Source organism: Carlito syrichta, unplaced genomic scaffold (genome assembly GCF_000164805.1).
Source record: "Carlito syrichta isolate Samal-C Ts95f unplaced genomic scaffold, Tarsius_syrichta-2.0.1 Scaffold109649, whole genome shotgun sequence".
NCBI lineage: Eukaryota > Metazoa > Chordata > Mammalia > Primates > Tarsiidae > Carlito > Carlito syrichta.
In genome coordinates, this window is record NW_007053745.1 from 10,801 (window position 1) to 38,151 (window position 27,351).

The 27,351-nt window shown below is 42.4% G+C and overlaps 1 protein-coding gene across 2 annotated transcripts in view; it reads left to right on the forward strand.

The window, feature by feature from the left end:
- The window catches only part of RBM28 (RNA binding motif protein 28), a 28,168-nt gene extending 4,511 nt beyond the window's left edge, over nucleotides 1–23,657 (forward strand). For both annotated transcript variants that reach the window (XM_008068601.1, XM_021717512.1), the window contains 14 exons: nucleotides 601–672; nucleotides 1,463–1,688; nucleotides 1,858–1,964; nucleotides 4,284–4,356; nucleotides 6,828–6,937; nucleotides 10,925–10,998; nucleotides 11,771–11,906; nucleotides 13,188–13,252; nucleotides 14,992–15,150; nucleotides 16,941–17,090; nucleotides 17,739–17,813; nucleotides 20,376–20,632; nucleotides 21,248–21,347; nucleotides 23,213–23,657. In XM_008068601.1, coding sequence (XP_008066792.1) covers nucleotides 601–672; nucleotides 1,463–1,688; nucleotides 1,858–1,964; nucleotides 4,284–4,356; nucleotides 6,828–6,937; nucleotides 10,925–10,998; nucleotides 11,771–11,906; nucleotides 13,188–13,252; nucleotides 14,992–15,150; nucleotides 16,941–17,090; nucleotides 17,739–17,813; nucleotides 20,376–20,632; nucleotides 21,248–21,347; nucleotides 23,213–23,347 — 1,739 coding nt within the window. In that variant the 3' untranslated portion in view covers nucleotides 23,348–23,657. The remainder of the gene's footprint in view (nucleotides 1–600; nucleotides 673–1,462; nucleotides 1,689–1,857; nucleotides 1,965–4,283; nucleotides 4,357–6,827; nucleotides 6,938–10,924; nucleotides 10,999–11,770; nucleotides 11,907–13,187; nucleotides 13,253–14,991; nucleotides 15,151–16,940; nucleotides 17,091–17,738; nucleotides 17,814–20,375; nucleotides 20,633–21,247; nucleotides 21,348–23,212) is intronic.
- The last annotated feature ends 3,694 nt before the right edge of the window (nucleotides 23,658–27,351 follow it).

Consider the following 27,351-nt stretch of genomic DNA (forward strand, 5'->3'; position numbering starts at 1 on the left):
AAAAAAAAAAAAAAAAAAAAAAAAAAAAAAGAGAAAGAAAGAATCCATGCCATTATTCTCTCCTTTATTTGGTGAGAGTGTCCTTTTAAATCCCTAATGAAAAATGTCCCTGAAATAATTGTTGGCAGATGCAGGTTGGTGTCTAGGTTCCTCTTGTTTCTGATCACCCTTCAGCATCCACGGGCTAGTATACTGACTGTGAGACTACTCTAGGTATGGATTTGTCAGGTCCTAAAGAAGGGATTGTTTTAGAGACTTCCTAACTTCCAAGTAGAGTGGAGATGATTCCAGAATATGTATTTTGCTTTCTGCCAGTTTAACTAGAAACACTGTTTTAACCCTTTATTTTTTTTACTCCATCTTATTCCTGGTGTAGTGGCTGTATAGAAAGGCACAATTTCTGTTAATTGACTTAAAAGCTTAAGGGTTAAAAGAGTAGACAGCAATTGGGAGCTTTATTTGAGGCCCATCATGCTCTCAGTTAGCAGTTTCTTTTTCACCATTGGTTCCATTAATGCCTTTAATGAGAGGGGATCGTTTACAGAGACAGGGATGTTAAAAGGAGGAAAGCCTTTCTGTTGCCACTGTTCTCTTTGGCAGGGCGGACAGTGGCTGTGGATTGGGCTGTGGCAAAGGATAAATATAAAAATACACGATCAGTTTCTGCCCCAGGTAAGATGTGGTAGTGTTGGGTTGTGGGGGGAGTTGTATGTCCTGGGTGAGAGTGTGGAAACAACTCTTATCTTCGTGATGAAAGTGTAAGGGAACCTGCTTTTCAGAGTGAGAACATTACAGAAGATTAAACAAAAGAATGAGACTGAGCATTCAGGAAAAGCTCTGAATTCCTGCTGACTCAGAAGTGAGCCCGGGGCTGTTTGTCAATCCATTTTATATACCATCTTGGGATCTTGTCCCAAAACATAGGGTCTTTTGTGTCTCAGCCCACTCCTGGGGGTGGTTATGTGTTGTCCCTTCTCCGTGCTTCCTTTCCCAGCTTTTCATATTAGGGAGCAATGGAACATTAAGAATAAAGAAACTTAAAGCTTGAGTTTTATTTAGAAAGCAATTGACTGTTACGCCACCAGAGTCTCTGAGACTAGAACTTACTGAGTTTACAGTTCATGGCTTGGCTTTGCCCCCTAGTGATCATTGTGCCAGCTGTGATGTGCAAGTGGCGGACTGTTTGCAGAGGCTCAGTTGCTACTTCTTTCATTCCAGGCCAGATTAACCTTCAGGCTTCTGATGAATGGGGTGAACTCTAGTGGAGTCCGTATGATACACACTGTATTTGTTTTTTGATGTTTTTTTCCTTCATACTTTCTCCTATTATATACAGTCAGAAAAATATATGAAATTTTATAAAACCCAAGAAACCAGGAACTTGGAGTATCAGTTACTCCTGTTAAAATAAACTTGTTTTGGATATTAAATGAATTCCTGCTTTCTTTGCCTCCTTCCATAGATGAGGAAAAGAGCTGTGAATCTAAAAATTGGGAATTAGTTAAAAAGAATGGCAGGGAGGAAGAGGATATGGACGAGGAAGAAGAAGAGGAAGATGATGGTGATGAAGATGATGATAATGAAGATAATGTGGAGGAGGAGGAGGAGGATGCAGGTGAAGATGATGAAGATGAAGAGCAGGAGAACAGAAAATCAAAAGTGGCCAAGCCTGTACAAGTCCAGAAGAGGTAAGTAGCTCAGCCTGTTCTGAGACAACAGGAAGATTCAGGATTGTTTCTGAGAGGTGGAATTCTCATGTCTTTCCCTGCCCCCGTCATTGTGGAGTTGACATGTGTCTTGCCGTGGAACAGGCCCCTCTGGTGAACCCAGCCTCTTAGTTCTGAACTGTCATTACAGAGCAGTAAAGAGAGCAGTTCCTGCAGAAAGCAGTGAAGAGGATCGGTCTGAGGAGGATAGTGACCTGGAGGAAAGAGACAGTGTTGGAGAGGAGCGGGAAGATGAAGGTTTGTTTGGCTCACCATCCATGTTTTTAAACTTTAAACAAGTTGCGGAGGAATGTTCATCAGTTCTGCTTAGGCCTCTAAGGTGTTCTATCAAATTTATATTTAAATACTGAAAAGGAAAGTTTTATATTCTTTTCTTCTCGGGCTTTTTTGCTCGTTATTTTATTTTATTTTTTATTTAATTTAATTTTATTTTTTGAATCAGGGTCTCAATGTGTCATTCAGGCTGTAGTGCAGTGGTACAGTCACAGCTCACCACAACCTTGACCTCCTGGACTCAGGCGATCCTTCTACCTCAGCCTCCCGAGTAGCTGGAACTACAGGCAGGCACCACCAGACCTGGCTAACATGTTTTGTTTTTTAAATGAGCTTGGGAGTGGTGTTTGTGGATTAAGACTCTTAGGGAATTTAAAACCTAGCTTAATGCTGAAAGACTTAACCCTCCCTTGATTGTCCAACTTAAATGAATAACTGGATAAACAGGATATTGCATCTTAGCATCAAGGTGGATTTTAAACACCCTTTTTGAGTCGAGATGGGGATAAAGGACTAATAGCTTGGGCTGCCATAACAAAATGCCGTAGACTGTGTGGCTTAAACAGCAGAAATGTATTGTCTCACAGTTCTGGGAGCTAGAAGTCCCAGATCAAAGTACTGGCTGATTTGGTTTTGGGTGAGGCTCTCTTCCTGGCTTGCAGCCTGCTGCTTCTTGCTGTATCCTCGCATGGCCTTTCCTTTGTGTGCTGGAAGCAAGGGAAGAGGAGAAGAGGAGCAAGAAGGAACTCTGGTCTCTCTTTCTTATAAGGACTCTAATCCTGTCAGATTAGAGCCCTGCCCTTACACCCTTATTTAGCTTTAATTACCTTCCTAGAGTCCCTGTCCCCAAATACAGGAACTCTGAGGATTAGAGCTTCAATATATGAGTTTGGTGGAGACACAATTCAGTTTATAACAAGGACCTCTTTTAACATTTTGTAAAACTTTTACCAATCTGCATTGCTACCTTTATTGAGAATAAATTCAACTCATGTATTGAGGAAGGCAGGTCATTACAGAATAAGAAGTGGCCAATAATTCCTCCTTTGATTTGTTTGGTGGAGATTTTCATTCAGCTATTTTTATTCTGCTTCCTTTTCTATAAGTCTGGCTTATGATGAGGCCATATAAGAAATCTGAGGAAATAAGCTTTTTCCATCAGGAGAGAATGGTAGATACCTTAGAATTGAAGAAGCTTTTATATCAAAGGGACTATAAGGCCCTGTATTCTACAATTCAGATTCAACTGTCTCTTGCCATTCTTTCACCAGAAAAAACTATAGGCTAGATACATGATAATGAGAGAAAGTTAGTAAAAAAAATACAGTACAGAGGAGTACAGTATGAAGAGTAAAATTTCCTCACCAATCTCAACAATTCCTCAAAGCAACCTCTGTTGTTTCTTATGTATCCTTCCAGAAAGGATATATGCAAATATAAGCATATGTGTCTCTTCTTCAAAACAGTGAATCTCTCTTATATCCAGATCGTCAGCCTCTTAGGACACTTTCCCAGAGACAAACAACATTGTGTGTTTCTTGTATATCTAGAAGTATTTCAGTACATTTATAAGCAGAAATACATTTATTTGCACACACATATACCTCATTGTATATTTTGTAGTTTGTGTATGAATGTATGTATATGTTTTCTTCTTAAAGTTTTCATAAGACCCATACAGTATTTCCATCTTCCGTTTATACTGTCATAGTAGTATATGGAAATGTCTTTTTCCCACACTCTTACTATATTAGATTCCATGAGTCTTTTTGATTTTGCCATGAATAGTATCTCCTTTTTTGTGCTATGTTTTTCTTTATGAGTGAGTTTGAGCATCTTTTCATGCATTTAGTTGCATATTCTTTGTTTTTTCTTTTTTCTTTTATCAATTTATGGAAGATCTTTATACATTTAAGAAGTTAGCTCTCAGCCGGGCTCGGTGGCTCAGCCTGTAATCCCGTGCCTTTGGGAGGCTAAGATGAGTGGATTGCCTGAGCCCACGGGTTCGAGACCCGCCTGGGCAGCGAGACCTCATCTCTACAATAAATCAAAAAATCAGCCGGGTGTGGTAGTGCATGCCTGTAATTCCGTCTACTTGGAAGGCTGAGGCGGAAGGATAGCCAGAGCCCAGCAGGTCGAGGCTGTGGTGGCTGGGAGTGGCCACTGCACTCCAGTCTGGGCGACAGAGTGAGACTCCAACTCAAAAAAAAAAAAAAGACAAGTTAGCTCTGTCTTATGGCTTGCATTAGTCTTTTTCAGTTTGTTGTTTTCTTTTTACCTTAGATGTACAAGTCCCAAAGAAAAAAAAGAGGAAATTACCCTCTGATGTGAATGAAGGAAAAACGGTTTTTATCAGGTATGTCTTTCTACCTTAAGAAACTGCTGTTTGTGTTGCCTTTATAGATTGCTTCTCTTCTTTCTCTCCCTTTCTTCTTTTCTTCCTCCCTCTCTTTGTCTCTTCCTTCTTTTTGGCACTAGCGCTATTACCTAGCCCAGAAAATTAGATCTAAGACCGTTAGCACGTCTGCTCCCAGAAACATACCAGATAAGGAGAAATGTAGGAGAAGAAGAAGTATAACACAGAAGATAGATAACATTGGTCTTCACGTCTTGTCTTCATTTATATTTCATTCTTTGTAATTGAGGTGGCATCATTTGGAACAAATCACTTTAACTGTTAGAAACATCTTACATCTAGCCTTTGTTTTAGGGGGAGTGCTGGGGAGGGATGGCACCACTTCTCCCACATGATTTCTTTCTTCTTGCCTAATTTGTCTTCCAAAGCAGCATCTAGAATCAAGTAAGTCATCTTGTCTGTTTCCAGGAAAACTAGGGGTGGAAGTAGGGGTGGAGATAGGTTTTATTTCATGTTGCTGTTGCTGTTACTTTACTGACTGCAATGCCACTTTGATAAGGTCATTCAGTATACCTCAGGCATGCCTTCTCATTCTTTCTTAAGTACCAGTGTACGATGGCCATTTGGGTCTGATTTTAGCAGTATATATTTTATACTCTTGTACAGTCTTTTAAGATTGTTTTTTTAAAAAGAGTCAGGCTCTTTCTGAGTCAGAGTCTTTGGCACCCAGGCTGGAGAACTGTGTCATGATCACGGCTTCCACAGTCTCGACCTCCAGGGCTCAAGTGATCCTTCCACTTCAGCCCTGCAAGTAACTGAAACTGCAGGCATGTGCCACTACACACAGCTAATTTTTAAATTTTTTTGTAGAGATGAGGTCTGTCAAGTTGCCTAGGCTGGTCTCAAACTCCTGGGCTCAGGCAGTCCTCTTGCCTTGACCTTCCAAAGTTCTGGGATTACAGGTGTGAGCCACTGCACTTGGCCCAGATTGTTTTATTATATAAGTCATTATGTTCATTTCAGGAAATTTATGAAATACATAAGCAAAAAGACGAAAGAAACCAACCTTAATGTCTTCTCAGAGAGTACCTGTACACATGCTCACATCATAAATATTTCCAAAGATGAGTTTGGCCTATACATGCTGTGCTGTAGCCCATTTTCTCACTTAACAGCATGTATTTCCATATACTTTTTAAATTGTGCTATTTGGAACTGCTGTATAAATAATTTTACATTACAGAAGGTCTCTTTAAGAAGAAGGAAGAAATGTCACACTTAGAAGCCTGTGACCTCAGTACTAAGGATATTGTTCCTTATATATTTTTTAATTAATAAAGAATTTAGAGGAATAAAGGAATGGAAGAGAGAAAACTATGTACATGATGAAGCAAATGGGAAGAAATAATGTAGCTAGCATGTGTCTTATTGCAGAAAACCTTTTTAGTCTGGGTTATTCCATGAAATATAATCATTTATGGGGTTGTTCATTGCATATAAGTAAAGTTGTAGATACTATCAGGGACTGTTTTTCTTACCCCTGGAAGGATGTGCATAGCTGAGGAGACACTACATTGAAATTGAGGACAACAAAACTTCCAATGTTTTTTAATCCCATCGAGAGAGATAAGTAGTTTTCTTTTTTTGCATTTAGCTAGTTAATTTTTACCACGTTTACTTTTGTGTTAATATTTTGAAGGATTTTTTTTTTTACTTTTTTGGAAATACAACTGCAACCTGGATTTCATAGCAATACAGGAAGAAGTAGCTAATTAAGAGTGAGAGAATGAGATTGGCTTTTCTCACTAGCTTGCTTATGAGTCTTCTAGTTGTAGTAAGAAAAACTAATTTTTGCCAATTTAAGTGAACAAAAGGGTTAGTTAGACATATTTGGTTGACTCACAGAATCAAAGCTGTCAAAGAGCAAACCTCAAGAAGAAAATGAAAATCTGGGCAGTCCTGGGACTCCGGCTTCTGGAGACTGTGGGTCTTTTCTCTGGGGACACCACTTTTTTTTTCCTTGTGGTATAACATATATTCTATGAAGTGTACAGCTAAGTAAAATTTTTCATATGTACATATCCATGTAATCACCATCCAGATCGAGATATATTTCTCGATTGAACATTTCTGGCACCTCAGAAGTTTCCTGGGGGTAAGGCACTTCTATTTTGAAGTGAAGCTGTACCTACAATTTCTGGTCTTGGTATATGTCTGCTTAAGTTTTCAAATTCCTGGAAGAGAGAAACTGATCGACAAAGTTAAGTCAGGTGGGACCAAGGGACGTGGGCATACAGCAGAGGCCTAGCCACAGGAGCACATCCCTCTGTATCAGTGCTATTTCTGACTAAGGGAATGTGGTTGCAAGCGAGGGAACCACCTTAGTTGATCTCTAACTCACCTTGTTCTAGAACACAAGATCTCACTTTTGTAATTGACCTTTCTTGTGATCTTTTGGTTATCTTTCATAGAAATCTGTCGTTTGACTCAGAAGAAGAAGAGCTTGGGGAGCTGCTCCAGCAGTTTGGAGATCTTAAATATGTCCGCATCGTCTTGCATCCAGACACAGAACATTCAAAAGGTATGTGCCGTCAGCTGACCAGGCACTAAAGGGGTTAAGACCACTGCCGTGGGCATTGACTAAGTTGCATGAGAGCATAATGTGTGCCATTTTGAGAGACCCATGGTTCATCCAGGTTCCACAGAAACACCAAGGACATCCTGAGGTTGTCTTCTATGATGTCAAACTCAGCATCTTTACTGGTGCTGCCAGCCATAATTTTGTCTAAGCTTTTTAAGCCTTTGCTTATTTACTTTAGGATAATTAATTCTATTTGTTGTTCTTCTTTGAATTTCAGATGTGATAGCATCTCATGGGCATTAATCATCCACACTGCTTAAAATTACCAAGATCTTTTTTTTTTTTTCCCTGTTGCTTTTGTGAGAGATGGCCGCTGACAGAGAAAGTCTGCTTCAGTGGCAATAGTCAGAAGGAAAACTAAGTTGTGGGATTGCTACCTTAGATTTTTTTTTCCTCAAAGCTATTTCTCTTGAGTTTTATGAGTTGACCATTTTTCATCCTAAGCATCTTTTCAACCCATTTATAATGCTTGATTTCATCAACTGCAGTCATTCTCCTAAAGTGCTGAGTTCTTAATTTATTCCAATTCTTGATTCCTTTGAGATCAAGCAAAAGCTATGAACCCTTTTCCCAGAAAACACTACTTCTGAGGGTCTGTGGGCTTTCCCAAGCCCACTAGGGATTAAGAATCTTCATTCTAAACCTTCTTATTTTCCAAATGGAAAAGACCTGATTATTTTTGGTTTTTACTCAGCTAAAAATGATGTAAGGCTGGGCGCATGGCACCTGCATGTAATCCTAGCTACTCAGGAGGCTGAGGTGGGAAGATCACCCGAGCCCAGGAGATTGAGACCAGCCTGGGCAACATAGCAAGACTCTTTCTCTAATATTTTTCTTTTTTTTTTTTTTTTGAGTTGGAATCTCACTCGGTCGTCCAGACTGGAGTACAGTGGCCGCTCCCAGCCACCGCAGCCTCGACCTGCTGGGCTCCGGCGATCCTTCCGCCTCAGCCTTCCGAGTAGCCAGAATTACAGGCATGCGCTACCACGCCCGGCTGATTTTTTTGATTTATTGTAGAGATGAGGTCTCACTGCCCAGGCGGGTCTTGAACCCGCGGGCTCAGGCAATCCACTCACCTCAGCCTCCCAAAGGCGTGGGATTACAGGCTGAGCCACCGAGCCCAGCATCTAAGCTATTTTTCTATGCCAGGTGAAGTGGCTCAAGCCTGCAGTCCCAGCACTCTGGGAGGCCGAGACAAAAGGATTGCCTGAGCCTGCTGGTTCGAGACCAGCCTGGGCAACTTGGTGAGGCCTCGTCTCTACAATAAATCAAAATATTAGCCGGGTGTGGTAGCACGTGCCTGTAGTTCCAGCTACTTGGAAAACTGAGATGGAAGGATCACCTGAGCATAGCAGGTCAAGGCTGCAGTGACCGTGAGTGTGCCTCTGCACTCCAACCTGGATGACAGAGTGAGACTCCAACTCAAAGAAAAAAAAGAAGAAATACGCAATTTTTTATTTTAATTTTTATTTATTTATTTTTTTAGAGATGAGGTCTTGCTGTGTTGCCCAGGCTGGTCTCAAATTCTTGGGTTCAAGTTATCTTCCCGCCTTGACCTCCCAAAGTACTAGGATTACAAGCATGAGCCACCATGCCTGGCTAAACTACTTTTTAAAATAATTACCTGTGTGTGGTGGCATGAACATGTAGTCCTAGTTACACAGGAAGCTGAAGTGAGAGGATCCCTTGAGCCCAGGAATTCAGGGCTGCAGTGAGCTATGATCACGCCACTGTATTTCAGCCTGAGTGACAAAGGAAGACCCTCTAAAAAAGAAGATGTAAATTAGGCATTACTATTGATATTGAAAGAACACTGAATTGCTTCCTGGAGATTAGGAATCTAATCCCAGCTAAGCCATGGACCAGCTGGGTGATTCTGGCAAATCATTTGATCACTGTCATCTCAGTTTTTCATTTGTAAAATGAGTGAGTACAAGTACATTAATTGCCTGAAGTGCCTTCAGCTCTCTTGTCTAGGACTTCTCCTTGAACTTTCTCCATTTCCAGAATGTTTTTCTAAACATGTGCAACTAGAATGGCGTAGAATGTTCTCAGTACTGGTATGATATGACTTTACCTGGGTGATGGTCAGCATCTTTTGTCTGTGTTTTAGTGCAGTGGTATATTAGGTTAACATTTTCAGAATGAAGCCTGCAACGGTCTTGCTAAATGTCCTTTTCGGTTATTAATGTTTATAGAGTTAATGACCTTAATAAGCATAGTTTTAATTTTTTTTCTTAATGTATTGTCTTTCCTTAGCTCATTAAGTCATTCTTTTCTGCTTACTCTTGCAGCCTTGTGCTCCTCTACAGCTTACCCCTCTCGGCATGCCATTTCACTGCCTGAAAGAGCTAAATATTATCTGTAGACTTCTAGGGAAATGTTAAGACTGAGCCTAGTGCTGATCCTGGAAATTCCATGATAAAAATGTTTACTCATTTGGAGAAAAGTATTCATTTTCTTCATATTGAATGAGACGAATCTGCCTTTTAAAAATATTTTCTGATTCTATTCTTTATGATCTGTTTTTTTCTCTGAGGATCTACTAATACTGTGCACTGTGGCAGGCGCTGGGGATATAGAATCAGATAAGAAATGTGGTCCTTATTCTCCTGAGACCTTCATTCTGTTTGCGATGGCACCTGATGCTGTAATAGATATGGGAGTGGAGGACAGGAGGTGGGTGGGGATATAGAAGTTGGAGCACTCAGCTCCTAGGTGGTGACCCTTGTGTTGGCTTGCCACACATGTCCTTTCAGGTAGTCTGCTGCCATTCATTCTTAAAGGGGGCAGAAGATTGATGCCCCAGCAACTCTAGGAAATATGACAGTGTACACGAGAGAATATTCAAAATGTAAAGGAATTCTAATAAAGGATTATGGAACTTGTATTTTTTTTTGAATCCTCTGAAATACTAACTTTCTTTGCCTGTAAAAGCTGCTTTTTTGTCACTAGCAGAAATTCAGATGGGCTGATTGACTCTGCATCTGATACATGAAGGCACGCCTTGTGGAGATTCTAAAGCGTGAGCCAGGAGTTGAGCTTAGGCTGTCTGGTTCCCGCTACATCCATGTGGTAGCAGCCAGGGACTCTTACCTCAAGAGGCAGATCTGCCTTTATTTGATGTCTCTCAAGTGACCACTAGACAGTGAGATCTGTAATTAATTTCAGGGTTAAGTGGTTCCTGCCTCATTTTTTAGTCCTCTAATAGTCCATGAATGATGCTGAATTAAGTGTTAGGCTGGAATTTCTCTACCATTTCATGTGGCTATTTCTTATTAAAGAGAGAGGTGATGAGCTGAAGTTCTAAGAAGTATTAAAAACGCTGAAGGAAGTAATAAAATTTCATTGAGAGCAGGTGTGAATCTTATTTGTCTTTGACCCTTCTAGTGCTTACCACAGTGCCTGTCTTATAGTACAGTACACGTCCCTTAATGATGGGGATACATTATGCGAAATGTGCACTGTGCCATTAGATGAGTTTGTCATTGGGCAAACATCTTAGTGTACACAAACCTAGATAGTACAGCCTACTACACGCCTAGGCTATATGGTATAGCTTGTTGCTCCTAGGCTAAAACCTGTACAGCATGTTGCTGTACTGAACACTATAGGCGGTTGTAACACATGGTGAGTATGTATCTAAACATGTAAACATAGAAAAGGTATAGGAAAAATACAGCATAAGAGATTAAAAGTGGTACACCTGTATTGGGCAGCTCCATTATAATCTTATGGAACCACCATCATATGTGTGGTCTGTCACCAACCAAAATGTTGTTATGAGATGCATGGCTGTACTTAAAAAATGGATGCTACCTGCTCCTTCCACTCTGTGTTAGGCTATTGTCATTTGTCGTGTTGCCTTTGACTTCCTGATGGGCCATGAGAGTTTGAGATCTCACTTAGTTTTATGACTTTGTGCAGGTTGTGCGTTTGCCCAATTCATGACTCAAGAAGCAGCTCAGAAATGCCTTAAAGCTGCTTCTCTGGAGAATGAGGTAAGGAATACATTTCCTTTACCCTGTGACACAGGAGACAGTGGTTCCTGGGGCAGCAACAAATGTTTACACAAAGCTTTATTGTCATCATCATTATTATTGTCAATAATAAAGTTAACACATACTGAGCACTTGCATAATGTGTGTTAGGCACTGAACTTTACATGCATTCCCTTATCTAATCATCACATCAACCCTGTGAGGTAGGTAGAGTTATTAACTCTATTTCATAGATGAGGAGACAGGGATACTAATGTATTTGATATTTATTGATTACTCTCTGTTGTCAGCCCCTGTCCTAGCCTGATAACATGAATGACTGGGTCAAGAAGGCATTAGGATCTTCTATAAAGTAAATATTTGAAAAAGAGAGTGTGGGTAATGGAGAATTTTTCTGTGTTTTCTATCCTGTAATTAAGTATGAATTGTTTTGAGTTGTTATTCTACATTGCCATTATTTATTAAATTCTTTTGAGTAAACATTCTACTATTTCATTAGCTTCCTTTAGAATCTTTACAGATAATTTTCCCTCATCTCCCATAAAAATCAGTTCTTCACTGCTGACTGCCCTAAATGCACATGTGACCTTTTCCACAGGATCTTGAATATTGTGAGGCTCAGTGATCCACTCGCAGCCCACTGAGCTGAAGTCTCCTGGGGTTTGGCTTCCACAGCATAATTAGGGTTTGCCATTTCCCTTTCTGTTGTGTTTCTTGTCACGTGCTTACTTTCAATTCATGTGTTTTGAGAGGAGGGGTACATCTGTTGCAGAGTGGTGGGCTTAAACTGGATGGCCGGCAACTTAAGGTTGACATGGCAGTGACCCGTGATGAGGCTGCAAAGCTTCGGACAAAGAAGGTGAAGAAGCCGACTGGAACCCGGAACCTCTATCTGGCCCGAGAAGGCTGTGAGTAGCGGAAGGGAAACATGAGTCAGGCTTTCAAGTAGCTGACCCCAGGTTATGACAGTGATCCAGCAATGCGATGTTTTAGAGCATGTTTCAAATTAAAAACCCAAATATCCTCTTTAACAGTGTTATATTATCATTCCACTTTATAGATGTGGCTTTCTCTTAGGAAATCTTCACCCATTTTGTGGATTAACCAGTCCTGTTCTCTTTTCTTTTCTTTTTTTTTTTTGAGTTGGAGTCTCACTCGTTTGCCCAGACTGGAGTGCAGTAGCCGCTCCCGGCCACCACAGCCTCGCCTGCTGGGCTCCGGCAATCCTTCCGCCTCAGTCTTCCGAGTAGCCGGAATTACAGGCATGCGCTACCACACCCGGCTGATTTTTTGATTTATTGTAGAGATGAGGTCTCGCTGCCCAGGCGGGTCTCAAACCCGCGGGCTCAGGCAATCCACTCACCTCAGCCTCCCAAAGGCACGGGATTACAGGCTGAGCCACCGATCCTGGCTCCGTTCTCTTTTCTACCTGGTTGCCCTTAGTCTTTTTTCATTAGAGGATTGTCAGGGCAAGGAGGGAAGAAAAACTCTAATTAACTTTGCTTCTTGTCATCATTTCTAATAAGAGGTTTTCTTTATGACTAAAATTATTCTTTTGGATTATTCATGGATTTAAGTGTTCACCCAGTACCTTTCCCTTAACATCAGAAAGATAATCAGAAATTAGTTTTAAATTTTAAAAAAGCCTTTCTTCTGGGTTACCCAGTGTTTATCAGCCTCCGGCACAGCTTCACGGCCTGGACTAGTCATGTTATCTACTAGCCCTTGATGCTAGCCCTCTCTGATTATAGGACTGTTGTCTAGATCAGCTTATCTCACTGCTTGGTAATGACCCCCAAATATATAAGGAACAGCTAAGTTAAGTCCCAGGGTCAGGTTATAGGTGAAACATTTTGCTTTCCAAAATGCCTAAGATGTACTTATGTATGTTACTTCCCCCAGGCCTTTCCATCTGATTCTGGGCACGTACATGAGGCTTCTTTGAGGGGAGAGAAGGAGAAGAGGAACAAAATCACAAAATGTTCAGAGTTTTAGTCCTTGAGAGCAACTCTGAGCGCACAACTTAGCCCTGTAACCTATTTCTGGACCAAACCAAATGCCACCATGTCCTGGCCAACATAGTCCTCTGGGCCCTGTACAAAGAGTTTGCATCATTCAAATCACATTCCTCTTGTTGCTCAGTAAAAATTCCCTTGGTGACATGTTGGCCTTTTTCCCTCTTTCTGCAGTGATTCGTGCTGGGACGAAAGCAGCAGAGGGTGTAAGTGCTGCTGATATGGCCAAAAGAGAACGGGTAAGTAGATTGGACACCAGTCTTTGGATCTGCATGGCTTATAAATCAGTCAGAAATAATTACTAAATGCTAGATGTGCCTCAGAGAGCCAAGCGTAGGTCACAGACTGTACTTAGATTCTTTTTAGCAAAGAAGCATAGAGTCAAAACAGCAAGTAACCCAGCATTATACATAGTGTCAGACCAGCCTTATATAGCAGGGTGAGAGCTATGTCTTATTCTTTGTTTCCCAAATGCTACAGTAAATGTTTGCTGAACATGTGATCATGCAGTCTGAGGTGAAGGCTATGTAACTAGGTATCAGCATGGATACAGAATAACATAAGAAATGAAGGTAGGTATAGGCTGGAGTTACTAGGGAAGGAAGGAGTTGTGACTTTTGGAAAGGGTAGCTAAGGTGTCAATTGGGAGGGGATGCTATTTCCAGATTACATAATCATTACAGGAAAACTCCATCTTCTGGGAGTTTCCACTGTTACTGATACCATTAAGTTCCTTTGCTGCTTGGTGATGTTGGTTCCTAGTAATATTTACCTTTGCCCATGTAACTTACTTTCAAAAAGCTAAGCCAGCCTGGAATGGTCAAGATGCATAACCATTAACAGAATTAGCTATGGAACCCTAAAGTGTGGAAGATAATGAACAGAGGTGAGAATACATTGACATCAAGAGACACTGTGTCCATGGTCAATGTGCACATGTTCTGGAGTGGCATTTTCAACTTTTTTGGTGATGTGAGCATCAGGAAATCTTGATATTTGAGGTCATGGTGTGCCCTTTTCTGACCACAATGCATCAGAAAAGTGACATTTAATTTAGAGCTAATTTTGCTAACACAAAGTTCACTAGCCTATATGCATGTATTATAAATTTACAGCAGGCACAGGTTTTCTTGGGAGAAAAATCATTTGTTGAGCTTTGACATGATAACCTCTTCAGATGTCCCTCACTTAACAGTCATTTTCCAGAGTATGTTTATTTTGTGATTTGTTGGTACCTGTACAAAACAAGAAGCAGAAGGACTGAAAACTATAATTGAAAACTTTTTACTACTAACTTGGTTTTAAGAAACAAATTAGAGAAGAGTGACCTCTTTCATTTAATTTTAGATACAGGTCACCCAGAAACTAGTGCTCATGGCAGCATAGTTGAGGATGCTGTTCTAAGAACTGAACACGTTTCTGTGGTACTGGACAGTCTTTTGCCTCAGGGTGGCAGACTTGAGACGAGTCAATATTCTATCAAGTATTTGTTGAATAAGTTTCATTTCCTTGTGGAAGGATTACACGGTTAATTTGAGTTGTGGGTAAATGAGGGGCGAGCGTAGGATGTTAACCACAATATTGTTTATTATTTGCTCTGGGCTACATTTTGAGCTAGGGATTTTTTTGTGTATTGTCTCCTTTTGGCCTCACATCAGTGCTGAGAGACTTTGATATACTGTTCCATTTTGTAGAAAAATTGGAAAAAACTTCAAGTAATTTCTCCAGTGAGGGATGGCTTTCTAACTCAGATCTGACTCCAGAACCCAGGGTCTTATTACTATCCACCCACCATCTTGACTCCTTGAACTTTTCTTTCCCCATGCTGGGCATTGTAAGACTGGAGGATAGGCAGTTACCTTTCTTTTTCTATGTGTATGGTTATAGGATGGGGGTCATGGTTCTTTCCTTTGGGGAAATTATGAGCCTGTGTCTTTAAAGGCCGGGTTGTACTGTTAACAATTTGTTGTTCTTTCAGTTTGAGCTGCTGAAGCATCAGAAACTCAAGGACCAGAATATTTTTGTCTCCCGGACCAGGCTCTGCCTGCACAATCTTCCAAAGGCCGTGGATGACAAACATCTCAGAAACCTGCTGCTGAGTGCTACCAGAGGGGAGAAGGGGGTGCGTGTTAAGGAGGTGAGAGCTGGCCCTGCCTGTTCAGAACTTTCATTCTCATCCTAGGTCAGATTGAGCATCTATCTCAGGCTGTGGGGCCGACCTATCCACGGATTTTCTTTTGGACAAGTCACCCTGCAAAACTGAGTTCAGCATTTTCTTGGTTTTTGTTTTTTTCTTCTTCTGAGAACTGTATTTCATGTCTCACCAAATTACAGCAGAATGTGAGAAACCTCTGTCTTCATGAATTAATTTAGCAAGCATTTATTAAATATCGCTGTGTACTTATCATTATACTATGTGCTGTCATGTGAATTTTCTTGAGAGAAAATATCTGCGCTTTGCTTGTGATGAGAGCATTTTACTACCAGTTAGGCTCTTACCCTGTGATCAGAGTCCCCTATGCTCTGTGGTGAGCACAGAGAGCCATTCTCGTCTTCGCAGTTGAATTAGAAAAGCACAGGGTTCACACCAACACATGGTTAGGCTCTGTGTGAATACACAACCTCTCCTCTGCCCCCCCCCCACGACCCCCTTTGTTTATCTCTGTTGTACTGCTAACTCTTAACCTGGCCTGAAATTTGTCAGTCGTTTCTTCCCACCAGACACAGCTTTTTGAGGGCAAGTGTTACTTTGTTCCCAGTCCTTGGCAAAGTACCTGGCACATAGTAATCTTCCAATCAGTATTTATTTTAAAAGTACCATTGTCAGTATTTTGGGTCTGCTTTGCTCTGTTTCATCACCACACACTGTCTTCCTAATCCCTGAAAGCCTCTTCAAAATGTATGGGTTGGTATTTGGGAAATTACGTAAGGGAATGTGAATATATCAGCACATACCTGACACCACTCTTAATAAAACTGCTCAAAGTGCCACTGGCATAGGGGTCAGTTCTGTAATTCCTTATATCAATATCCACAATACTTAGAAAGTGTCTACACATTTAAAACCTGTCATAACTGAGAGAAGTTTATGTGTATTCTGTAATATTTGCATCGTTTTGAATTTTTTTCTTAATGCTTTCATTTGTGGAAGTATAATGTCTCAGTAAGATAATAAGCCTCTTGAGGACAGGAACCTCATTATATGCATCTCTTGATTCCCCCACAGTGCATGCCAGATCTAGGCACAGAGTAGACACTGGACATAAATCAAATGTGGCATCCAAGTGTCCTCAGTACTTAGACTTCTCCATGACATGAGAACAACAGCTTCTAGAAGTCAGTAACAGTAAATGGTCAATTTTGTACAATATCCTACTGTACCTCAGTGCCCAGAGAGACTCTGAGCTCCAAGTAAAGAGAGCTGAGACTTCTTTCTGTTTTCAGAGGCTGTATGTTGGGAAGGCTCTTTCCCGTGCCCGAAATATCTTTTTTATCTAATGCTGTCAGGCCTTCTTCCTGATATTCTTCAATAATTTCCTTGCTGAGGGCTTTTTTCAGTGATGAGATCTATTCCATCCACAGTGATAACTTGTGCAACTTAGAGTACCGTGTCCCTCTCAGCTTGTATGTATTATGAAGTTAGCTAACATAAATTTTCTTTGGAAAGTTTTATTTGTGTGCTTATTTGTGGGTCTATTAATGTCTGTAAACTCATAGAAAGCAAGAAAATATCATTTTGACCTGTTTTGTGCTCAGCAGGTGTAAAATGGACATTCATAAGTGTTATTCCAGTATGGTTTTCTTGATGGTGGTATAAATGATTCTGTTTCAGTAACCTGATTTCTTGCTGACTCTAGTAAAGCAGTTCATGTCAGGCGAGGCATCTCATTCTGTAATTAGTGATTCTTTTTCTTATTTTACTCATAGTGTCGGGTGATGCGAGACCTCAAAGGAGTTCATGGGAATGTGAAGGGTCAGTCCCTGGGCTATGCCTTTGCAGAGTTCCAGGAGCACGAACATGCCCTGAGAGCCCTCCGCCACATCAACAACAATCCAGAAATCTTTGGCCCGCAGAAGGTGAGCCTTCTCCTCTGAGGAGGCTGGTTTCCTGAGGGCCACTTGCAGAAAACCAATCTTCTCCTTCATGTCTAGTGTTCTCTGACTTCTGAGTGGTGAGAAAGAGTACCAAGTAGTTGGGAGTTTGGGGAATGAGTGACTATTTCAGGCTCAAACCTGTAATCCCAGCACTTTGGGAGGCCGAGGTGAGAGGATTGCCTGAGGGGTTCAAGGCCAGCCTGGGTGAGAAACCTTGTCTCTACAATAAATAAAATTTGGTGAAACCTCGTCTCTACAATAAATAAAAAATATTAGCTGGGCATGGTGGCATGCGCCTATAGTTCCAGCTACTTGGAAGGCTAAGGCAGAAGAATCACCTGAGCCCAGCAGGTTGAGGCCATGGTGGCCATGAACCCTACAGCCTGGACCACAGAGCAAGGCTCTGACTCAAAAAAAAGAAGGAGCTCTAAATCGTATAGACTGCTTGCAGAACTATCCCCTTGCTTTGAAGTAGAGGTGAGCAGCAACCTCTCTGATTTGGGGGTGGGGGAAGGCAGGTGGGGGAGGGATAACTCAGTTCATTGCACTCACAGATGAAGAAGTCTAAAAACAAAAAAAATTTTTTTTTTTAAAAAGCCTGATGAGTGACATTTTGTCTCTCTCTGACAGAGACCAATAGTGGAGTTCTCTTTGGAAGACCGAAGAAAACTTAAAATGAAGGAACTAAGGATCCAGCGCAGCCTGGTAAAGAACTTAAGTGTTTCTTTTTAAAGACATAATTCAACATTTGTACTTTGTTTGGCTTGTGCTTCTGCTCTCATAGAGTAGTTCTCACCCACTAGGTTTTGTTGCCCTCCACCCCCAGTGCCTGAGGCTCTCTAGGCATCTTCCCCTCTGCTGGCCCATCTGTGATGGCTGCACAGGAAGAGGCAAGGAAAGAGTGAGAAGCAGACTGATGGTATTAGTTCTTGGACAGAGTTTGGTTATGGTACCTGTCAAAATTCCTGGCTGAGGCTATGGATTTTACTACCTGTAGGGTACAGCTTTCCTGTGCCTATTCCTTTTTCTCCTTAGCTCCAGAAGTGGAATGCCTGATAGTTTTAGTGCTGTTTTTAATCTAGTGTGGTATGGAGGGAAGAGCAGGGACCTCGAGAACAGGCAAACTGATGTCCAAACTCTGACCCTACCCCTGTCTTGCTTATTTCTTGGCAAGCTTTTACCTCTCCGAACTTCAGTTTGACAAATGTTGTTTGTCTCACGTGATAGCTGAGGATTAGGTCAGATAATACATAGCCATTTCCTGGCATACTGGCTAGTCAGCATGCAGTTAATACTCGTTCTCTTACCCGTCTTCCTCTAGGACATATAGGACCAGATTACTCTTGACTCTGATCTCTTAGAGCTCATGTTGACATTCTACCTTAGGTTGCATACATAGCAAACATCTGTAGTCTTTGTGGTATATACAAGAGCATGACCAACGGATTAGCAATTTCAATGTTTAATACAGTGGCCCTGGTTGGAAAACCTGAGGTCTGGTTATTGATCAAGGCAACTTTGTTATCTTGGATGATAGAATTGTTTATTACCTTTACCCATTGTTTCTAAAGGTAATTCTGAGGCTACTAGCTTTGTTTTTTTTTTTTTTTTTTAATATATCCAAGTTGCTTTATTTGTTGCTTACAGTTATGTATATACTGCTCTTTCCATGTAAAAGTACCCCCACCCCTGAATCAGAAGGACACCTCTACTTACTTTGCATAATCAGATCAAACGATCCTTTTCAAGTAGCATTCTCCTGCCTCTCTCAGAAAAGATAAGACCTTGTTCCTTGGGTTTTCATGAACCTTAAACTATGTTGTTTTCTACTTTGTTTTATTGGCATGTGCCTCTCTTAACTCCACGAGACTACGAGTCCCAAAAGGTGGACACTGTGTTCTTCCCACCTGTGTCCCTACCACTTATAGACAGACTGGCACGCAATAGGCATGTAACAGATGCCAATGCTGTCAGTGCACCTGCTTGGACTTTAAGGAGAAAGGGCAGGATAATAAACACTTATCATTAATTTCACTTGAATATCTTTTTTCGTTCACTTTAGTGCAAATAACTCCATCACATTCTTCATGCCTCCCTTCCCACAGCATCTTATCCTTGTCTTCTGCTCTTTATTCCTTCTTTAATGCTCTGCCTTTCTTGATGTTGATCTGAGTTTCTGACCTTTTTTCTCTGAAGAAATTCATTTAGTATTTCTTGCAAGACAGATCTACTGGTGACAGATTCCCTCAATTTTTGTTTGTCTGAAAAAGTATTTCTCCTTCACTTTTTCTTTTTCTTTCTTTCTTTTTTTTTTTTTTTTGAGTTGGAGTCTCACTCTATCACCCAGACTGGAGCGCAGTGACTGCTCCCGGCCACCACAGCCTCGACCTGCTGGGCTCTAGCGATCCTTCCGGCTCAGCCTTCCAAGTAGCTGGAACTACAGGCACACGCTTCCACACCCGGCTAATTTTTGATTTATTGTAGAGATGAGGTCTTACCAAGTTGCCCAGGCAGGTCACGAACCCGCAGGCTCGGGCAATCCACTCACCTCAGCCTCCCAAAGTGTGGGATTACAGGCTGAGCCACTGAGCCCAGCTTCTCCTTCACTTTTGAAGGATAACTTCATTGGATACAAAATTCTAGGTTGGTGATTTTTTTTTTTTTCTTTTAAAACTTTAAATATCTCACCCTACTCTCTTCTTGCTTATGTAATTTCTGAAGAGAAATTTGCTATTGTCTTACTCTTGTTCCTCTGTAGGTTATATTTTATTTTCCTCCGGCTTCTTTCAAGATTTTATCTTTGATTTTTCTTCAATTTGACTATGATATGGCTGGGTGTAGAGTGTTAGTATTTCTCTTATTTGGTGTTTTCTGGGCTCCTAGATTGTGGTTTAGTGTCTATTATTTTGAAAAATTCTCAGTCCTTATTACTTCAAATATCTTTTCTGTTGCTTTCTTCTGGTATTCCCCTTACATGTGTGGTACAGCTTTGGTAATTGTCTCAAGCTGGCCTCTGAGTCTTGGGCATGCACACCCCTATTCCTACGTCCTGGGAAGGGCAATGGCTATTTTGTGTCTCTCACTCAGTAACCACCTGTTACTATGTCAGGGCTGTGGACTACTGCGTTCCCTTTTCTCTGGTCCCCAACTGTGGGGGAGGAGTTCCCCTTCTCTCACTCAGCTCACGTACAACTTCTCTGCTGCTGAGGTATTTGCAGTGAGCAAGTCTCATCCGGAAACCAGATGGCATTTTCTTGTTTTATGCAGCAAAAAGTGAGATCTAAACCTGCAACTGGTGAGCCCCAGAAGGGGCGACCAGAGCCCAGAAAAGACCAGCAGCAGAAGGCAGCTCAAAACTACACAGAGGAACACAGCAAGGTGCCCCCAGAGCAGAAGGGGAAGGCGGGATCGAGCTCATGGGCAGGCTTCCAGACCAAGGCTGAAGTGGAGCAGGTGGAGCTGCCTGATGGAAAGAAGAGAAGAAAGGTCCTGGCACTCCCCTCACACCGAGGCCCCAAGATCAGGTGAGATGCAGGAGGGTGGCAGGGAACGTGGGTGGCTTCCAAGCAGGGCTGGCTTTGCTGTACTCTTTTCTTTTTTGTGGCGTTTGTTTGGGTGAAAGGGATGCTTAGTGCTGTGCAGGCCATGTGACGGCTTAACACAAGTCTCTCTACACTAGCAGAGATGTCACTCTTGGATCAGATGGCCTTGAAGGAGCCTTCCAGGGCAGGCTTTTGTGCCATTTTTCTCTTCTTTTGAAGAGCGTCCTCCTGTCTACATGGCTGTCTCTGTCAGCTGAGGCTACACACTTGAGGCTCACCTGTAGTTTCTGTTTGGGACAACAAATTAGCGCTATTTACGAAAGTAGATCTTTTCAGAATATATGTCAAATAAATGAAGGTTTTTGAGATTTCTTTGAGGTTTTCAAGCAAAAACAGAACCAACACACACACATTAAAGCAACAAGTATAAAATGCTGAGTCTTAGGATAGTCTGTTGCAGTGTCCCTTTTTAAAATGACTTAACTTACATTGGGCTTAGAAGGAACCACTGTACAAAATGGAAAAAGTAGCTCTTGGGCTAAGAGAACCAAGGAGAAGAAGGGTGATACTTATGCTTAACTGGCCATCTTATTTCAGGTTGCGGGACAAAGGCAAAGTGAAGTCCCTCCCCCTCAAAAAGCCAAAGCCCCAGGTCAACCAGTGGAAGCAGGAGAAACAGCAATTGCCTTCCAAGCAGGTGAGTTCTGCCAGGCACACAGCTTTGGCGTGGCTCTGCCTGGCTGCCAGCCAACTCCCTCCCTTGGTGAGTTGAGCAGAAGGAAAGGCTTCTGGATTGCAGCTCCATGCAGAGCTGCAGCTCTTCAGAAAAGGTTGAGCTGCACAGTCATAAAAGTAGGGAAAGTAAAATGAATCCCCATATATCTGTTCCTCTGCATCAAGTCTTACCTGTTCCCCATATATCCTTTCCCCCACTAGAGTGTATTAAACAAACCTACTTTACATGTAATTGGCCCTCATGTGAAAGTGAGGTATACTGCTCAGAAAACCCAAACTGCATCTCTAAGTGATCAGGCTTTAGACACGCACACCTTATGCCCTTATTACAACTAGTGAAATGAATAAGAAGCCCTTATATCATCAGCCAATATTAAAATTTCCCCAGTTCAAAAACGTTTTTTTATGCTTGCTTAGTATGAATCAGGATTCAGCCAAAGTCTAAACATAATCTTTGTTTTGTTTTTTAATCTCTGAAATCTTTTTCTTCAATGTTACTCATTCTCTCTTACCATCCCCCTTTTTTCCATGCTGTCAATTTATTGGCAAAACCAGGTTTGCTTGCTTCCTTATGTCATTTAACTTGTTTCTGTGATACCCCGTACGTATTGCCTGTCAACTGGTAGTTTGATCTGGAAGCTTGATCATATTTAGTTTTCTTGACAAGGGTATGCCACAGGTGGTGCTGTGTGTTTCCTTACATCGCAGGAGGCATGTGCTACCTGGTTGCTTATTTTAGTGATGCTAAGATTGATCAGTGCATTTGGAGACCATCTGCCTTATCCCTCTGCTGATGAAGTCCCCCATCAGCCTTTCACCCAATGACTTTAGCAACCATTGATGATTGTTATCTAGATCCATTATTTCTTTATAGGTTATAGATAGTCATTTTCTAATTCGGTCCCTGTGCATTTTTAAATAGAATTCTAGAAAGAAGAATCTTCCCTTGTCAGCTATTTGGTTACCATGAAATATCACTTTGTATAGGAAAATACTTGATTTTTTTTTCTCTGTACCAGTTTCCAGAACAATGAGCTGTTGCCCAATCTCCTATGGTGACCAATAAGTTTTTTTTAAGTATTATGAAATCCTGAGTTTTCATACACTTGATGTGTTTCAAATATATTCATTATTCTCATCCCGTCTTAGGCCAGGGAAACCCCTGCACATTGGTTCCTTAGTCATTCTGACATAACGTGTCTTTGGCAGTGTCGTTGCTTTCTAGAGGTGTCCAGGCCCATCTCTTCTTCTTCCTCCCCATTCCTGGTATTAGCTGTTATTCCAAGGAGCAAGGAGCCCTAGTTCCTTCCAGTAGAAAACGGTTGTCCTATGTCCTTGAGCATTTAGGTAAAGCTGCCTTTACCCCCCATACCCACCCCCAGTTTTTTTTCCTTTAAAGGTAAAATCAGCGTCCCATCCTACACAAGAAGTCTATTTCTGGGAAATCTCTGACCTATGCCATACCATATCACAGAGATCTCTGAGATCCCACAAGCAGTGTTCTTGGTGAGGAAATGGGCAGGCAAGAAGGTGCAGACTTTGGGCTGGCTCATCTGATTGAGATGAAAGTAGCCTCTAAGCGCCAGAATGGGCGTGGCCTCAAACACACCCACACAGCTTGCTGCCTGCTCCTGTGCACTCAGGCTGATCTCTTACCAGTGGATGATTTTTTTTGAGCTTTCCTCTCTAAGGACCTCTCTCTGGAAGCCTACCTCTTCCTAGTGGTCCTTATCTTTGTATCTACTTATCTTTTTTCTTGAGTGGCTCAAGGGTAAGTTGATGTTTAGTGTTTGAAAACGATTATCTTATGTTTCCTTTCATTTGTAGGTACCTAAGAAAAAGGCTAAGGGAAATAGGGCAGAAACCCGCTTCAACCAACTGGTCGAGCAATATAAGCAGAAATTATTGGGACCTTCCAAAGGAGCACCCCTTGCCAAGAGGAGCAAATGGTTTGATAGCTGATGATGCCTGCAGACTGGATAAGAAGCTGGGTTGTGGACCTTTTGATGAAGCCCATGCCTCTCCCCACCCCCAAGTCTTAAGTCTTCACTGAGAGAAAGAAAATCCTCAAGGCACAGCCTCTGTTGGAGGCTCCATGGGCTGTGCAAGCCTGAACGTCGACCCCGCCTTCAGTGTGTGGTTGGTTAGCCACAAAGAACTTCATGATGCTTCTTGCGTACTATCCAGATTGTGTAAAGTTGTGTTTGTAATTGCCATTTTTATTCTTTACTTCTCAAATGGAAACAGTTGTAAGAGTATCTGGAATGCTGAATTTTTAAGATGTATATTTTGTTAAGCATATTCTCTAAGTGAGATATTGTGTGGCTTTTTAATAAGGGACTATCATTTCTAGCGTATGTAAATACTTGATTATTTATGAATGTTCTTGACATTCTTAATGAATTCAGCGACATTGTCTTACACACTGCAGGAGTTGACTAAGAGCAGAGATGCTTTCCAACCTTACCTCTGCAGGCAGGAGAGCTTTGGAAAGTAAAGAGGGAGGTGGGGCCTGGCAGAGTGCAGTACCTGATAAGCTGACAGAAATCAGTTTGCAGTGGCCAGAAGACACTGACCTGGCTAGCGCACGTCCTCCCCAGGATGTAGAGAACTCATGTGGATGGCGGGAAAAGCAATGCACAGGAGGCCCAGGCTCCAGCTTGACCTGCTGTCACCCAGCAGGTGGCTTTGAGCCAGGTGCCAGCTCTCGTGGCGCTGGTTTCCTCATCTACTGAATAAGGAGTTTAAATGTTTTCTCTGATCCTTCCCACCTCTAAATTCTTTCTACTTTATTCCTATCCCTGTTTCTTTCCTTTCTTTGCCAAATTTTAGAAGTGTCAAAAAAGCTGGGAGGAGTGGTAAATATTAGAGTCGAGGTCCACAAGGATCCTGCTAGCAGGAAGGAATAAACTGAGCCTGATAAGGTGAAATTCCCTGGGGACAAATGTAAATCCTTGTGTTTGGGTCTAAAAACTCACCCACACAACTTCTGAGGGGCAAGTTTGAGTCGATTGAATCCACATTATGAAGCACCAGCCTGGCCACCACACATGTACTAGGACTGTTCGGCTGGATTAGTAGACATGTGATTAGTAGCTCAGGTGTTCAGCTGGCCAGGCCACCTGTAAGATAAATGTAATGAATATGTGGTGAAGGAACCAAGCAAGCTTGGTCATGAGTTGATTGTTGTTGGGGCTGGTCATGGACAAATGAAGATTTGCTGTACTGTTCTCTCTGCTTCTATGAACATCTGGAACTTTTCAAGGTCAAAAGTTAGAAAAGTCAGATGAGTAACTGAAGAAAACTGGTACTGACCTGCCTGAGAAGGAAATTCCTGGGGTTTAATAGCTAATGGCAGAGCCCAAAGGGTTCTTGGAGGCAGATGAGTAAAAACCACCCAGATGTTATAATGTCACTGTCAGAGGGGTATGGGTCCATCTTTGAAACAGTCCAAGTGTCAGTTTGCGAAGTTCATGATGCTATCTAGGGGACACCAGCACCAGCATTTAGGCTGGAGGAGGTCGTGAGGATTGGTCAGTTCATGAATGTTTGACCCCAAGGTGGCCTGTCGGTTGATCTGTTTTCTCTTGGACTACTCTGCTCACCAGGCACTTTTTTCCTAGTACTCAAATATCTTTAACATTCAAAAATACATCTTAACATTTAGGATGGATGAAAATAGTGTTCATTCAAATAGCGTTGCCAATTCTCTTCTATCTTAGATCTAGATGTTTCTTCTAACAGCTTCAGTGACCCAGTCTGTTAAAACCTGAGTCTGGGCCAGGCTGAGTGGCTCAGGCTGTAATCCCAGCATTTTGGGAGGCCAAGGTGAATGATTTACCTGAGCCCGTGGGTTCAAGTTCCACCCAGGCAACTTGGCAAGACCTCGCCTCTACAGTAAATCAAAAAATTAGCCGGGCATGGTAGTGCGCGCCTGTAGTTCTGGCTACTTGGAAGGCTGAGGCGGAAGGATCACTGGAGCCCAGCAGGTCAAGGCTGTGGTGGCCAGGAGCGTGCTACTGCACTCCAGTCTGGGCAACAGAGTGAGACTCCAACTCAAAAAAACTCCGTCTAAAGCTGGGTGTGGTGGCTCACGCCCATAATCCCAGCACTTGGACGAAGTGAGGGGGTTGCCTGAGCCTACGGGTTCGAGACCGGTCTGGGCAACTTGGCAAGACCTCATCTCTACACTCATCTCTAAGTCCAAAAACTTAGCCGGGCATGGTGGCGCGTGCCTGTAGTTCCAGCTACCAGGAAGGGAAGGTTGAGGCAGAATGATCACCTGAGCGCAACAGGTTGAGGCTGCAGTGGCTGCGAGCATGCCGCTACACTCCAGCCTGGGCCATAGTGAGACTCATACTCAAAAACCTCAGTCTGAAGTTACTGCCCAGTTCTTTAAGAGTGATAGGAAGATGAATCACCTGCTTTCTCAACAGTCATATGTGGTGTCTTCCTTGGGGACGTCTTGCCATGGTGATTTGGTCAGCTTCATTGATCCCTTGCCTTGGGAGTATTCATGCATGAAAGTTGTGTTTACTTCAGAACCTGGTGTCAAGTGGAATTTTCTGAATGAACATGAAGGTTGAGGTGCAGACTACTTGGTTAAAAAACAACAGCTATTTTAACATTCAAGACTGAAGGCCACCAGTCAAAACTATCAAGTTTCTGTTGCATTTTCCTGCTTGATGACACAGTAGCCTGGCTCAGAGATATGACCTTTAAATAAAGAATCTTAAGATGCTGTGCAGCTGTTTCTCTGACTGTTTATTTCTGTTAGTCCATGGTTTTGAAGAAGCTGCTCTGCTCCCGCTGTGCAATTCCTTCTTCTAGAGTTAGCCTGTGGCAAAGATTATGCTTCAGCTGTCACAGAGATGAGATCTGTGGCTTCCTCTCTTACAAAGCTAGGGCATGGAATCCATTCTTTGAAATACTTCCAACTGTCGTTTGATACGCTTTTATCTTGAAAAGAAGTCTTCCAACTAGAAATGCAGAGCCCGGAACTTCAAGGCTCCGGAGAGCCCTTCCCGTCATGCACTTGGCCTTCAGTTGACTGAGAAAGTAGAGAGAGGGTCAAATGTGTCACAGTGAATGCTGACCCATCAGCGGTCTCAGGCTGTCCCGTGTGGTGACCGACAGGCAGCCGCCCATGCGCCCCTGAAGGTTGTACTTCTCCATAAGCTACTCCATCATGGAAACAGCCCCGCTGTCAGACTGGGGGATGCTTGAGAGAAGTTTGCTGACAGTTTGTCCCGAGTGCTTCTCAGCTCCTCTCCAACTCGGCTCTCACTGGCGCTCCGAGGGCCTGACTGAGGTTTCATTCAGGCCAAGTAAAGATTTCCAAATGTCCTTTTGCCAGGTTGGTCCATGTAGAAATTATCCGCATGCATTTTCCTGTTTTTATTTGTTTGTTTTGTTTTGTTTTTGTCATTCTCCTGGTACCGCTTCCTTCCCGGGATTGTTGGCAGAATCTGAGGCAGCTCATGGGTTGGATGTCATTTAGTGGCCAGCCATGGGGTGAGTGAGTTACTGGACAGTTAGTGACTACCTTGGCATCTGATTCTGATCTGGTAGTTGGCTGCACACTGGCTTCTGTGCTGATGAAGGAACATACCGGGAAGACAGCAGAGGACACCGCTTGGGAACAATTCTGAGAAGAAAACTGCTAAGTCACTGAAAGCCCTCTTGGACCACCCCCAAATGGAGCATCTTGATAGATGGCAAACCCAGCTTCCCTTCGACTTGTCCTTGTTGCCCTGAGCCCACTGCCTCTCCCCAGCATGAGGCCTCTGCCACAGAGACACCCCAAAGCATCTCCTTCACTGAACATTTGACAGGAGGAAAACCTTTCTGTCCTGGAGGGCGGAGGCTGTATTTTACACTTTTCCACATGCCCTGCAACACCCACCATTGATTTACTGACTGGAGTTCGTTTAATACTGTTGAGCTCCCCGAAGGCTATGTGTTCC